Here is a 16,119-nt window from a genome sequence, read left to right as displayed (position 1 = left end):
TATTTAAGAATTACTGTTAGTTTTGTTTACATATAACAGTACTGTTTGTTTTTTAAAAAGACTACTTTTAGAGATTCTTACTGAAATATTTATAAATGATGTAGAATTTATTGTAGAATAATCAGAGTTGAGAGGGATGGGGAGTGATACTGATAAACAAGATTATCCTTGAGTTGATAATTGTTGAAGCTGTGTGATTAATATATATGGGGGATCATTATATCTTCTTTTATATATATTTGTAAGTTTCTATACATTTCTTTTCTTTCTTTCTTTTTTATTCTCCTATACATTTCTTAAAGCTAGTTTACCAATTCATTGGGAGACTGGAATCTGACTGGGTCTAGGCAGCCTGGGTTCCTTAGTTAGACTCAGTTCTGGTTCAAAGCCCCTACTTGACTCCAGGCATCACAGGCTTGGGGATTACCCCAATTTGGGGGTTGGGGGGCAGGGAGCACGGGGCATAAGGATCTTGGTCAGATGCTTTTGTCTGTTACACTCCAAAAGAAAAAAAAACCAAAAACGTGTCACGCTGTAAAACACTTCCCCAAATGGTAAATTGACTTGCGAATGTGTCATAGTGCTAGGCAACTAGAAAGGGTGCTTCCTTCAAACAATTTACAAGACATTAATATTCAACCAGCTGCAAAGGCTAATGGTCAAGTTCTGCCTTCAGGCACTGAGGTTTCAATGTGACATGAATAGGCATTTCCCAGGAGCTTCTGAATAGAGAATCTGGGCCTGTTTATGTAAGGTCTGGCCTTAAAAAAAGTCAAGAATTTATAAGATTAAGGGAAAAAAGTTCAGCTGGCACCTTGTCCTTTTAGGTTCACATTTTGGGACAAGAGAAACAAAAGTGAAAAACTGCCCATTAAGCACAATTCAGAGATTCTGCTGGGTTTTCTGCTTTGATTCAGATTTCTTCCTTTAGTAGGTCAAGTCAGACCTTCCATGCTAATGTAAGAAATATACTCTTTTCCTCTTCATTTATGTTTATCAGAGTCTAAAAAAGGTGAGTAAAGCCTATTTTTCAGAGTCTATCATTTGTAAAAGCCGTTCACTTTCAAATACATATGCTCTTAAGATAATCTGTAAATTGAGATGATAGATAAGTCAATTATAAAATTAAGACATTTTATATCTCAAGTGTTTCTTGATTTTAAAGAATAGCTTTGGGCAATGGTTTAGGAAATCTAAAATGCCAGATAATTAAAATTTTGGATTTTATTAAGTTCAGTATCACTAGATCAAAAAATACAAACATTACTACTAGAAATGAACCTACCTATAATACACAGCCTAAAAGTTCCAAAGGAAAAAAGGCCCCAAAGTAATTGCAAGCAGTACAAATTATAATAATATTCATATGGTTTAAATGTCAGCTGGAACAAAATTTTACAGTTTCTAGGAGAGCATTCCAGAGTAGGTCATATGCCCAACAACCAAACCAAACCACACCCAAGGAAAGAGTCTTTGAAGGCCTCTCCAACTGGAGAGAGCAATAAGTGTCTATTTCTATGACTGGAGTGCTAAAAATCATGCTACAAGTTCAGCTTCCTGAGTGGTTCAGGAGAACACAGTTGCAGGGCCAGCCAGGAGTACATCAGGGAACCTGACGAGCCTTCATGTTCACAAAACCCCCAGGACCCCAAGGAAGTACTTGTATCCTTTTCACTGCAGAGACCAGTAGTCAAGGAAAATATTAACATTCACCTGAACGAATTCCTTCATTCACTCAATCATATGGTAAATATGATAAAATTAATAAAACATTTATTTTAAAATGTCTATGTAGCTAATGGTCCTCTTTGGAAGAGGCAGTTGGTAAGAGCACTTCTCTCAGACATTTTAGAAAGAAAAAACCTTACCCTCCCATTGAAACCCCTGCTGCCAGGAAAGGAGCAGAAGGGTACAGACTGTGTACGTGGTGAATAACTGTCTCCAAATCTTCAGTGTTAGCGCAACAGTAAGTCCTTGGCGTCTGTAAGCAGTGACAGGTAAAGTACGGCATTTAAAATTGTGAGGTTCATGATTTGTATAATGCAGTAATGTAAAAAAGAGCAAGAAGTCATAAATATGGGGAAATAACCTTTGTTTGCACATATTATGAATAATCAAAATTTATAATTTTCTTATTTAGCAATACACATATATGTTATTTAAAGTCAATGCTATTCAAGTTGGCACTAACAAAAAGACTTTGATCAGCGAGGAAGGCTTGATAGAAATGGGCAAGACCTTAAATTATATACCTTATATTAAACAGAAACACAGTTCCCTACTCAGATGTGTCTCTGACTAAACAAGAACAGTCAATTTATGAAGAAAAAGTGGAGGATTACACCCTTGTATAGGAAAAAAACACTTAATGCCTGACAAAGTAATTCTTTACTTAAAAACAAACAAAAAAGGCTTTCCAATAATGACATAAAAATTAAATTTGTAGCTCATTTCTAACTGGAAAACTGTTTTCTCTATCCCGAGTGCTGTCTACCAATGAAGGAGTGTGGTTTTCTGGCACTGCCTTCACTCTAGATAAAGCAATATCCAGTCTGATCTATTAATTAAACATTTGATTTTATAATAAAAGCCCCAGCTGCACTTCAATGAAACAGACATTTAAAATGGTAAAATATGTAAAGCTGATTATGCTTCCATACATAATGTATTTAAACAAATGGTTTTCATGTGAACTTCATCAATGAAGGCTCTGTTTCTAGTTGAAAAGCTTCACAGATGCATTGTTTGAGATGTGTGAGGAAAGGGCAATCCTGTCTGCAGAATATGCGCAAATGTGTGTATGAGTAAAGTTTATGTAAAATAAAATTTAATAACAAGGAGAGGAATCTGGTAACATTACTCTAATAAAATACTGAAACCAGTTATCTACACCACCCTGATTACAGTATTACAATAAACCATGATCACAATATGAAGGTATAGCATCCATTATTTAATCACTAATGAGTAGTCTAAGAAAATTACAATTTCAACAATCCTTTTAATTAAACCCAAGATTAAGAGACTACCTACTGCCTACTGTCATCTTTTTGAGATCTTCAAATACAGAATTTTCCAAAAGATAAATGTTAACCTGACAGCATTTATAATGGCAAAACCATGAGGGCGATCCTATTATCACATTTATTTTATAAATAGGAAACTGAATTTAGAGAGGTTAAATAAATCCTGTTACACCTGAACAGCTGACTAAGCTGAGATAATTTAAAAAATACTCTGTGATTAAACGCATTTGAGTGACACAAATTCACTGTAAAATCTAAATAGGACAATATCTACCACCATGCTCATTCACAGTGACTGCAGAATTTGTCACAAGTATTCAGGTGAAAAAAGTCATCCTTACTTGGCATTTTTATTACATGTGAGTCTTTTCACACTGCATAGTTAAAAATCAAAATTATTTTTAATTTTTACATAAGAACAATTTTATTTTCGATGATCATATCTTTTCTGCCTAAATTCACGATATAGGAAATCAGATTTACATAGACAAACAATGCATAAATGTCAACCAAAGTTCGCATATAGCTTCACACACACATACACACACACACACACACACACACACCTATATTCCTTAATCTGAGTACTAGATTTCTAAATAGAATCTGAGATATCAAGAACCCTAAAGACATTTATTTAAAAAAAACAAACAAACCCTCTCGTTTTCTAGTTGACAAACAGTGTAGATAGGTTGAAATATCAAGCTCATTTTAAAAAATTAATGATAGAAGGGGGTGTTAACGAACATGTTCTTGCTCTGAAGATTCTATTAGCACTATCTGGCAATCCAAAAACAAGATGGGTCAATCTGTAATCTATAGAGATTTCCAAGAGAGACTGCTGGGCCTTAGCAGTGAGATGGGAGGGAAGAAAAGAAAGGAGGAGTACAGAAAGATGTATGAAAAGGAAGAAGGAGGTGATGGAGTAAGTAGCTCAGATGAATAGAGCAAGCATGTCAAACTCACGGCCCACAATGAATATTTTTGTGGCCCAGCCAATATAACGAACGGTATGTAAGAAATGTTTTAATAAAAATTTCACAACTTAATTTTTACAATATCCTGTTATACATAATTATTAATAACAAACTACAATGTTCACTAATGACTGATTCCTATAGTCGTGTTGCATTCATTTCCCTTACACGGCTTACGTGCAGGCGCACCATCTCTCTCCACTAATACTAGCAGCGAATATTTTAGCAGCCGACTGCCATGTCATTAGTCTTGGACTGATTTGTTTGGTGTGTGCAACAGGAAATATTTCGCTTTCGGAAAACAAGAAAAATAGGTTTATTTGCATTACACTTATTAATTTGTGCAGTTATTCAGTGTCTGGTAAGTTAATGTTCAAGAAAAAATATTAATTTTTATTAAAATGTTCTATTATTTTAAGTTAACGATTACTCATTTATTTCAGCCCTGTGTATTCAGCATGTCTCTATCGAAATAAACCTATGTTTCTATGAAAATTGAAGCTTTTGTTTTTTCCCAGTCCACAAAAACTTAAACCTTGTTAGCCTTTGAGTTTGACATGCTTGACTTAGAGGATAAGGAAAGATGAAGAAATGCGGAGTGTGTGAAATACTGAGAGTCTGGGGTATGGTTAAGGAGAGAACACTACGTCAGCAGAAATAAAACACTGTATAGCTTTAAAATTTCTCAATTATTTATGAACAAGTCACCAAAATGTACTCTTGTTATGCAAGTTTTAAGTGAGGTACGTGTGCACAAGTATGTACACATGCACACACACATACACACGACCACACACAGAGTTAGGGTACAAGAAAAATGGTCTATGAAAAATTAGTAGGATCAGAAACTCTTAGTGGTTGAACTCTTTGTAAATTATCATTCCTAAAGTAAGTGGGAAATATGACAGTTCACAAAATAATCATTAACATTAGGGAGTCTGTGGGCAACTTTCTGGAAAACCAACCTGCAGAGAGCAAGAAAAGGTACCAACTACTCCAAGGACTCCAAGAGTCCTGCAGGAATATCTGAGGATCATCAGTCTACTGAGACAAGAACTACCTGTCTCCTACAGCTAACAGCCCCCGGGGGACCAAAGTGCAGGCTTCTCATTTCCTAGTGAACAAGGCTTTTGGCTTTCCCTCAACGCTGCAATGACTAATTGGAAATGAGGACAATATGGTGGTGGAAAATTTCTACTTTACTGCTTTGCAGAAGCCATAGTAATCCCTATAAATTCTAAGTATATCTCCAACATATTTCAGCAAACCGTTTACTTTTGCATTTCTTCCACTCCTAGGAGAAGTGCTTACTCTAAATTCTATTTCACCTTTTCTAGCTCTTTTGGGTTCATTTCAGTTAGAGTTCCTTCCTGTTTGATCTTTGCTGATTCATCTTTTGTTCTTTTTTTATGCCTAAGCTAAGGTCTTACTCTGAGTCTGAGCTACACTGAATCTTTTCTGGAACAAGGTAAGGTCTAAATAAACACAGGGTTCCTCTGGTCTGAAACAGTAATTGTTCATAATTCTAAGGCAGAAGGAAGAAGGGTTACCAAGGGACCTATCAAAGCTAGTTTTAAAAATCAATAATGTGATACATTAGGGTACAAGAAGTATATATTAAATTATAATTAATTAAGTCCCTTAAATTTCTTTTTTAAAGCAGTTTTTATAAAAGGATATAATTATAATTAAAATTTAGTGATTTTACATTATTATTCTTTTTTAAATTCGATCACATTAGCCTCTTTGATACAGATTTTTGCTGGGGGCACTAGTTAATCAGAACTCAACCTAGTGCACTGTATAAGAATCAAAGCTACTTTTATCCCTCACTTAGAACTCAGTGAATTCTTAAAAAAAGAAAAGTCTACCTATATAATATCACTTTGCAAGAACTCAAAGTGTCCATGGAGATTTTTCAAAAATCCAATTGCCCTGGCCGGTGTGACTCGGTTGGGCGTCGTCCCTTGCACCAGGAGGTTGCAGGTTCAATTTCTGATCAAGGGCATATTCAAGGGTTTCCGCTTGATCTCGGTTGGGGGCGTGCAGGAGGCAACCGACTGATGTTGGGCTCTCACATCGATGTTTCTGTCTCCCTCTCCCTTCCTCTCTCTCTCTCTAAAAATCAATCAACTATTCTTTAAAAAAATCCAATGAATGTTTATGGCGAAAAGTTACTGGGTTGCTGTATTCTTTCAAAGTAAATTTCTAATTAACATTAAATGCTGAGGGTAGGTTTTTAAAGCTTCCTCCTTCCTATTTATTTTGTTCTAAGATGGTATCGGATCTCTCCCCTTGACTCTACAAATGGTCCCAAGCAATCTCAGTCATCTGAGTTCCACTTCTGCTTGCACACTGACAATCTGTTTCTTTCTGTAGCCTGTGCATCTCTCCTGAGTGCCAGGCTAGTATATCCAACCCTTTACTAGAAATTTCCACCTAGATAATCTAAAGCACCATAAACATCTAAAACTAAATTTATTTTTATTATATCTAAACCTCCTAAATCCTCCTAAATGTCCTATTTCAGCAAATATCAGTGCCTTTTACCAGTTCACCAAGCTAGAAATGTTAACCTTGACTCCCACATAATCTATCACATGAATATCCCTCATTTTTGTTCTCTCCTCTTCCTACCTCCTACCTCTACTTTCAAACTCTGGGTAGGTCTATAGTAACTGATTTTTTTACTGGCCTCCCAGCCTCCAGACCCCTACCCCTCCATCTCTCTCTCTCTTTTTTTTCATTGGGAAAAACTCCATCTCTTTTTTACACACTGCCCTAAGTTCTCTTTCTAAGACATGACCATGATCAAATTATTTCATATGTCAATTATACCTCAATAAAGCAAAAACATTGTTTTATCTATCTATCTGTCTATCTATCCTCACCCAAGGATATTTTTTCCATTGATTTTTAGAGAGAGTGGAAGGGAGGAAGAGAGAGAGAGAGAGAGAGGCTTGGGGTTGGGGATTGAACCTGCAACCCAGGCACGTGCCCTTGACTAGGAATCAAACCTGCTACTCTTTGGTGTGAGGGCCAGTGCTCTAACCACTGAGAAACCTAAAAAACGTGTGTGTGTGTGTGTGTGTGTGTGTGTTTTTAATGTCTATGGTTCAATACTATGTTCCTGAGGATATTACACATGAGACTTCAAAATTTGATCCTAGCCCTAACTGGTTTGGCTCAGTGGATAGAGCGTCGGCCTGTGGACTCAAGGGTCCCAGGTTCTATTCTGGTCAAGGGCATGACCTTGGTTGCAAGCACATACCCAGTTGGGAGTGTGCAGGAGGCAGCTGATCGATGTTTCTCTCTCATCGATGTTTCTAACTCTCTATCCCTCTCCCTTCCTCTCTGTAAAAAAAAATCAATAAAATATATTTTTTTAAAAATTTGGTCCTAGAAGAATTCCCATCACTTCCTGAATAATGAGAAGGGAGTATAGCATAATGGTCAAGAACATAAGCACATAGTCAGACTACCTGGGTCTGAATCCTGGCTCTGAATTCCTTGGCTAGGGCAAGTTCTTAACATATTTATGTCTCATTTTCTTCCTCTGGAAAATGGGGATGATAGTGACTATAGTTACCTAAATCATTGAGTTGTTTCTATTGCTGATTATTAAGCATGAAAAAACATAACTGATATATTCTAAGGCCTCAATAAACATTAGACAAAATTATCATCATTATCCCTCCACAAGTATTTTTTCCCAAAATATTTTTTTATTGATTTCAAAGAGGAAGGGAAAGGGAAAGAGAGATAGAAACATCAATGATGAGAGAATCATTGGTTGGCTGCCTCCTGCACGCCCCCCACTGGGGACCAAGCCCGCAATCCAGGCATGTGCTCTGACCAGGAATTGAACTGTTGACCTCCTGGTTCATAGGTTGATGCTCAACCACTGAGCCACAGCACCTGGGCCCCTCCACAAGTATTTGCTAGTCCACGCTCTTCATTTCCAAAAAAAAAAAAAAAATATATATATATATATATATATATATACACACACACATATATATATTAAAGGTTAATTTTAGTGTTTTTTAAAATTAATTTATTATTTATTTATTTATTGTTAAAATCCTCACCCGAGGATATTTTTCCATTGATTTTTAGAGAGAGTGGAAGGGAGAGGGAAAGACAGAGAGAAATATCGATGTGAGAGAAACACATCAATTGGTTGCCTCCTGCAGCCCCAACCAGGACCCAAGCCAGAGAGGAGCCTACAACCAAAGTACGTGCCCTTGATCAGAATCGAACACAGGACTCGTTGGTCTGCAGGCTGACGCTCTATCCACTGAGCCAAACCAGCTAGGGCCCAAATATATTTTTATTGATTTCAGAGAGGAAGGGAGAGGGAGAGAGAGATAGAAACATCAATTATGAGAGAGAATCATTGATTGATTGCCTCTGCATTCCTCCTACTGGGGATCAAGCCCACAACCTAGGCATGTACCCTGACTGGGAATCGAACTGTGACCTCCTGGTTCATAGATTGACGCTCAACCACTGAGCCATGACGACTGGGTGTACGTAGACCATGCTCTTTAGTACCTTGCTTTTTGTGCTGAGAAGGCTGCCCTTTCCCCTCTCCTGGCTCAATACCATAGCCTTCAAGATCCAACTCAAATTCACCTCCACTAGTGTTCTCTCACCTCCCCCAGGCAGCTGGTTACTCCATCCCTTTATGCCCCGTAGCCTTAATAGATCTTCTCACAGTTGCACTTAGCACTGTATTGTGCATATTTTTATGTGTCTAACACTCTCTTGTAACTTAAGTTAAAGCTATTATGGCTTAGGGTTGTGTCTAATAATATGTACACTCCTCATCCTACAGTGCCTGATTTAATAGGCATTCAACACGGCTCTGCTGAATGAACAGATCTTTGTCCCTCACTTTATGGGACCTAATGGAGTTTACTTTGCAGCACACTACTTCCTTGAGAGCCTCAGACCATGTCTTCCCATCTTTGTATCCTTAAAGCATCTAGAAAGACACACAGCCCTGGCCGGTGTTGCTCAGTGGCTAGAGCGACAACCTGTGCACCAGAGGGTCTCAGGTTCAATTCCTAGTCAAGGGCACATGCCTAGGTTGCAGGTTCCATCCTGGGCCCTGGTTGGGGCAAGTGTGGGAGACAACCAATTGATGTGCCTCTCTCATATAGATGTTTCTCTCTCTCCTCTCTCTCTCTCTCTCTCTCTCTCTCACTCTCTCCCCTTCCCCCTCCCTTCCATTCTCCCTCTAGAAATCAATGGAAAAATTTCCTTACTCCTCACAAGGATTAAAAAAAAGGAAAGAAAGGCACACAGTGGATCAAAAGCTGCTCAAAAACAATCTGTGCCCTGGCTGGTGTGACTTGGTTGGAACATCATCCCATATGCCAGAAGGTCGAGGGTTGGATTCCAGTCAGGAGCACCTACCTAGGTTGTATGTTCAATCCCTGGAGGGGGAGTATAGGGGAAGCAACCTATGGATCTCTCTCTCTCTCACACACATCAGTCTCTGTCTCTCCGTCACTCTGTCTCTCTCTCCCCCTACCTCTTTCTCTAAAAATCAATGAACCTGTCCCCAGGTGAGGATTAAATAAACAGTACTGCACTTTTAAAAACAAACAAACAAACAAACAAACAAACAAACGAACAATTTGTTTAGTCCAGGGGGCCATAGTGACAAATTCAACCATTCCCCTTTAGAGTATCCACCATCTGTCTACAAGATTCCTAAAAGGCTGGATAAATAAAGAAATGTGAACCTTCACATCAAACTATTATGAGGCACTTTAGTAAGATCATAAACACTTTATAACTTTAGCTTTTAAAATCATATTGATCTTGCTTCCCTCCAAGGCCCAGGTCACTTTAAACAAAGTTAAAACAAAGAAAAAGGGCTCTTCTTCCCCCATGTTCTCATAAAGTACTGGCGTTAATGACATGATTGCAATTTTTTATCTTCACCATGACTAATTTACAGATGTAATAACATGCTCTATCAATGAGTCAAAAAAATGTTTCTTTCAATTCTGATAGAATTGTCTTTGACCTGTTGAAATGGTGAGGAACTAATAGCTGAAAAGCTTTCAGAAAATTTCAGTGAGTGTAATATTTCTCATTCCATCTCACAGGTTTAACATCAAATAGAGTGATGATTTTCTAGGAGATGAAAGAACTTCTATCATCATAACAAAAAAACTTTAGGGGGGGTTAGAGAAAAAAAGTTGATTTAAAATAATATTTTCTCTATGTATACTTTGATGGGCATATAGGCATATAACACAGTCCATCTGTTTCATGGAAAAGTAAAATTCTTAAGTGAAAAAAAGTATCACTGTGCTGGTTAACTTGTTTTATACTAGTTAAATTTTTGTTTTGTTTTGTTTTTTTAATCCTCACCCGAGGATATTTTTCCATTTATTTTTACATTGAGGGGGAGAGAGAGGGAAAGACAGAGAGAAATATCTATGTGAGAGAAACACATGGATTGGTTGCCTCCTGCAGGAGCCCCGACCAGGGCCCAGGCCGGGGAGGAGCCTGCAACCCAGGTACATGCATTTGACCGAAATCAAACCTGGGACCCTTTGGTCGACAGGCCGACGTTCTATCCACTGAGCCAAACTGGCTAGGGTTGTACTTGTTAATTTTTAAAGAAAACATGTTTTGTATTAAAAATGATGTAAATATCTATTGATGTTAAAATACAGTAAGTACAAAAAATTGTTATAAAATAAAATGTTAATTTTTATAAAAACAGAAATATATTATATATTTGCCATTTAAATATAAGATCTGAATGAACATAGACCAAGGGGATTCCCTTGATTGTATAATTATGGAACTTACAAATTTCATTTTCTTTTTGCTTATCTGTATTTTTCCACAATGAATTTGTATTGTTTATGAGTTATACTTTTCATTATAAAACTAGAAATGATTCTTTTAAAAGTTAAGCTGTTATTAGTTTAAATTTACTTACCAAGAGATTCTCCCCTGCCATTCCTCTGTTGTTAAAAACCACACATCTAAAAGCAGAAAACAATTTTGTTATTTTTACACATGATTCTTGCTCACAATACATTATCAAAATCATCTTACTAGCACTGTTTTAAAGCACAAAAAGGTTTTGAAAAATCTCTTCCAAAGACACGAGCATGCTTGATAATTTCATCTAAGTGTATGGAAAAAATTTCCAGTTCTCTAAATTCAATACATGGGTTCAAGTCAGAAAACTGTATATTGAAACGATGTTTCATTTTCCTACCAAAAGCAGAATTTTTACAACTTCTTCCTATTCATATACATACATTTCCAATAAATATTATTAAGACAATTCTAAATACAAGTCAAATGTAATTGTTTTTGGTTCAAATTTTAAAAAGGCCTCTCTACCTATTCTATTTGTAACATTAATAAATACTTATTCCTAGCCTCATAAATAGCTCTTGTTCTCTCAAGGCTCAGCAAACAGCGATACTGGAACTTTACCTGAGGCAAAAAAACATTACCACAGGTGCAGCTGAAAGGAACCTGGCACCTGAGCTGGTAGGATGGGCCCCCACTGGGTGTGCAGTTGATTTAGGGGAGGAAAGACTACCTGTGTTTTATATAAACCTCTTTGCCTCTTCTGGGTCAATAGTCACATTTAAAGGGTTTAGAGCAGTGTTGGCTCACGCTAAGTACACAACAACAGCTACTATTAACAGTCGTAGGTGTAGCGCCAGGTTAGCTTTAAACAGTCATTCTGCATTTAAAATATTTAACTCTCGCCAAAGCCAGTTTGGCTCGGTGGATAGGCCTGTGGACTGAAAGGTCCCAGGTTCAATTCCGGTCAAGGGCATGTACCTGGGTTGCGGGGGATGTGCAGGAGGCAGCTGATCGATGTTTCTCTCTCATCGATGTTTCTAACTCTCTATCCCTCTCCCTTCCTCTCTGTAAAAAATCAATAAAATATATTAAAAAAAATATTTAACTCTCATTAAATTTTCAGTCAATCATAACCCCAGATATGTATTTTGTGCCATACTGAAACAAATCCTGACTTGTGTCTGCACAGATTTCTTTGATTTAATCTATATTCGTGTCCATTAAAAATCATTTTGTTTTTTACTATTTACTTATCCAATCAATCAAGGATATTTAAGGTTCTAATTCCCTTCTTTCAGGGTACTGCTGATCATTGCATGGGTTCTAAGCAGCAATGACCTGACTGCCTTACAAAACATTCAACAACTCTCTCTCTTCTCAGGGGGGTTAGAGTTTAATGTGGTATTCGGGATATGTTTCTGCAAAGGAATTCTGTCTTGTTTCTGAAAGGTCATATAGGAAATTTTACTAGGCCCAAATAAAAAAGAAAATGTTTAAATATCTTAGAAATTTAATTAGAGAAAAAGCTAGAAATATTACATTTTATTGACTAGTCAAAGAAAAACCTTAAATATACTATAAAAACATGCAGAAAAGTTAGCATAATGTCAGTTAGTCCTTAATCTTTTCTTGCTAAATATATGGCAAGACAGTCTAGACATAATAAGTTAGTCACTTGTATTTACTTGCATAAGCACCTAAGTTACACTGGAATTGGGGCTAAAGTTCATTGTGACCTTGAGCCTTGAAGATCCTAGTCATTCAGAAAAGAACCACTGGATGAAAAATGACTTTTGGGGCAAGACATCTCCGTGTGACTGCCACTGAGAGGAGAGAACAGACCTTGTGAGGGGAAAGAAAAAGATGACCTGCAAACTCATGAATAAGCAGTCTATACACCTGGCATTTTCTTCCAAACTGCAGACTGGGATATTTTCACTTTTTTTCAGGCAACTCTTAAAAGTGGATCACAGCTCTGGTATCTCTTGCTAGAGGAGAAATGGTACTGACCTCTCCATAGGCCTTAGTTCCTGACAATGTTCATTCAGTAGCATGATCACTGTATATACTTCTAGTCTTGGAAATGGGGCAGAGAGATAAAGAATGAAAGAGCAAAGCAGCTACAGAGAAAGGCAGAATGGGGGCTGCCATTCTGTTCCTCTCTCCCACTCCAGCTTCTTCCTTCGTTTAACCCCGTTTCTGCCCTGTCAGTCATCAGGGAACACTTTACATATAAAGCTAAAAGAGGTAGCTGAGAAATGACAAGAAAAAAACCTGAGATGCTCTAAATTAAAAAGAAACACAAAGGGGTTCATCAGGTAACAATTGCAGGGTAAAAACCAACAAAAGACTACTTACACTCTTGAATGTCTGTGGGAATTATTTTTTTGGTTTTTTTCTTCTTTTCTTTTTTCTTCCGTATGTTGAAATTATGAAACTTCCAGGGGGCTATTTCTGAGACTATCTAAAAGGTAGAATAGCCAGGTGCAGTGGAACCCCAGGAGTCTCAGCTTCCTGCTTACACAGGAGCTTTCCCTACTGCTGGCTCTTCCAGAACTAGTCTCCCACCCCTTTGTCTATAGCTAATGTAAATTATTTTAGAACAGCGTACATCCTTCTCCCCCGCTACTTGATGTTCAAAAAAGCCATGAAGGACATGTTTGTCTTTTCTAGTTAGTGATGCTGCAGGTGGTTTAGACCCCATGCTCCAAAACCCATCTTCTTTTGCTAGCAGTGGCCCGATAAACTCTTTCTTTAAAACACACACACACACACACACACACACACACACACACACACTCAGTCTTTTTAAAGTTAAATTTTTTTTGTTTAACAGAAACAATTACTAATCCTAAGGCATTCAATAAGCCTCTGTTAACTTTGTAACAGCTCTCTCCAAATAATTTCTATAATTTCTCCCAAACAACTTTAAAGGGTATGTACATGAGAAAAATCGTTCTGCAAAACTTATTTTTCCTGCATATTTTAACTATTTAAATTTTCTTCTCAAAGCATGGCAAATATAAATAAAGAGAAGACATACCAAATAAAGGATAAACCTGGTATTGGGAATTTTCTGTGACAATGGAACACATCAACCAGGGAAGCAGGTGAGTCTCCTTTAATGAAGGTTAAATAAGAAGCAGAGACATACCTACAGCACAGGATTTCTCAACTTTAGCACTATGGACATTATGGACCAAGTAATTCTTTACAATGGGGGCTGTCTATAGCCCCCTTGTTTGAGAACCACTATTATAGTGAGATGGACCAGATAGCCTTGAATCTGCTCAAGCCCAGTGATCTACCAGAATAAAGTGATTTTATCAGATGACCTTAAATATTTTCCAGTTTAAGATTCCACAAGTCTTTGATTCTCAGGATATAAATAATATAATACAATATACAGTTCATGTATCATAGAAATGTACACTTCAAACCTATATGGTCTTATTAACCAATGTCACCCTAATAAATTTAATTAAAAAAATAAGTAAAAATCAGCAAAGGAAGGAAATGAACATTTAGAAAGCACTACACTGATTTCAGGTAATAATAATAGCAATAGATATATTTTTTTAAAATATATTTTATTGATTTTTTACAGAGAGGAAGGGAGAGAGATAGAGAGTTAGAAACATCGATGAGAGAGAAACATCGATCAGCTGCCTCCTGCACATCTCCTACTGGGGATGTGCCCGCAACCCAGGTACATGCCCTTTACCGGAATCGAACCCAGGACCCCTCAGTCCGCAGGCCGACGCTCTATCCACCGAGCCAAACCGGTTTCGGCAGCAATAGATATTTGTTAGTGCTTACTATGTGCCAGATCATGTTCTAAGCACTTTACATGAATATGAATATTGGAATGATACATTCATTCAAAAAATTATTAAACAGAAATTTAACTGAACTAATTTTTAAAAACTGATTTGAGAGACAGAACGAGAGGAAGGAAGAGAGACCCGCAACCTTGGCATATCGGGATGATGCTCTAACCAACTAAGCAACCTGTCCAGGGCTTTACTGAACTAATTTCAAGATGGAATTAGAGCTTATAGGAGAAAAATGAAATAAAAATATAAGGCCTCAAGAATAGAATCTAGTTAGGTTGAAAAGAAATGCACCATATTTTCCGTTGAATAACAACACAAGTGATAACACAAGGCTCTCTAAAAGAGCTTTGTCTCTGAAAATTTGTTAATTGAGGTATCATTTTATAGCGGACTATCTAACAATTAGATAGATAATGTTAAGTCCCTAGAGAATGGTACTATTTCTGTTTTCCAGAAATACCTTCTTTCAATGCTTTCTAATATGCATTATTTCATCTAACCAGTCTCATGAATAATCATTAACTGACTCATTCTCAAAATTTTAAAAACCAAATTATTTTAACAAGATAAACATACTTTTAGATAAAAACATTCTAATGTTCATTTAAAATGACTTTGTATCCAAGATACTGCTTTTAGATTAGGGAGTCATCAGAACTCGTCCTTCTGTTTCACCACCTCATCTTTCTTAGTTCAGCCTCCCCTTCCCTCCTCCTTCAGGAAGAGTCTACAGATGACCCACTAGTGCACTTCTAAAGCTGCAGGAAAAGCAGCTGAATGTCACCTAAAGCTTAGTATCCACTGGTGCTACTTCCCCTGAAAAAAAACTGCACAGGCCCAAACTCCAAACTGGAAAGTAAAAGAATGTTTTAAAGTTGCCTAGTGTGTAATCCACTCTTGCCCTTGTCTCTTAACTTCCAGCAGTTAAGTAATATTAAATATTGTGACCCATCAAGAATTATGTAATAAAAAGTTCATTGAAATCTAGGCCAGTCATTAAGTATTTTGGTACTGTAAAGGACACTATCAGAACCTATATTCCCAAAGAGCATACAGTCTAATTGAAGTGACAAAGAGTATGCAGTGGTAGGGAACAAATGTATTAGGAAGCACCAGGATTGCCCACAAATGACAGAAAACTCAAAATAACAGTGACTTAATCAAGATACAAATTTATTTCTCATGTAAAAATCCAAGAAGGTAGACCAGGGCTTGTATGGTGCCCAATAGTGTCAGGAAACTAAGTTTCCTATATTGCATTGCTTCATAAGCCATGGCTGCTTCAGCTCCCGCTATCATATCTGCATGCCAGCACCCAAGAAAGAGAAAAATGGAGAATAGAGACTGCACCAACATCCTTTAAGGATGCTTTCTAGCAACTCAACTGTGCACACTACTTTTACTGATATCACTATGGCC

General features: G+C 37.2%; 1 protein-coding gene across 2 annotated transcripts in view; it reads right to left on the bottom strand.

The window, feature by feature from the left end:
- ABHD3 (abhydrolase domain containing 3, phospholipase) overlaps positions 1-16,119 on the bottom strand; it is a 33,524-nt gene that overhangs the window by 9,521 nt on the left and 7,884 nt on the right. The window contains exons 4-5 of one of the 2 annotated variants that reach the window (XM_070420526.1): positions 10,977-11,022; positions 1,869-1,981 (exon numbers count right to left, since the gene is read on the bottom strand). In XM_070420526.1, coding sequence (XP_070276627.1) covers positions 1,869-1,981; positions 10,977-11,022 — 159 coding nt within the window. Of the gene's footprint in view, positions 1-1,456; positions 1,828-1,868; positions 1,982-10,976; positions 11,023-16,119 lie in introns of those variants that run through there. The other variant, XM_070420527.1, reaches the window with a different exon arrangement.

Source organism: Myotis yumanensis, unplaced genomic scaffold, assembly GCF_028538775.1.
Source record: "Myotis yumanensis isolate MYYU_CA2020_CCGP unplaced genomic scaffold, mMyoYum1.0.hap1 SCAF_7, whole genome shotgun sequence".
Classification (NCBI taxonomy): domain Eukaryota; kingdom Metazoa; phylum Chordata; class Mammalia; order Chiroptera; family Vespertilionidae; genus Myotis; species Myotis yumanensis.
This window is presented reverse-complemented; position numbering and strand designations above follow the sequence as displayed.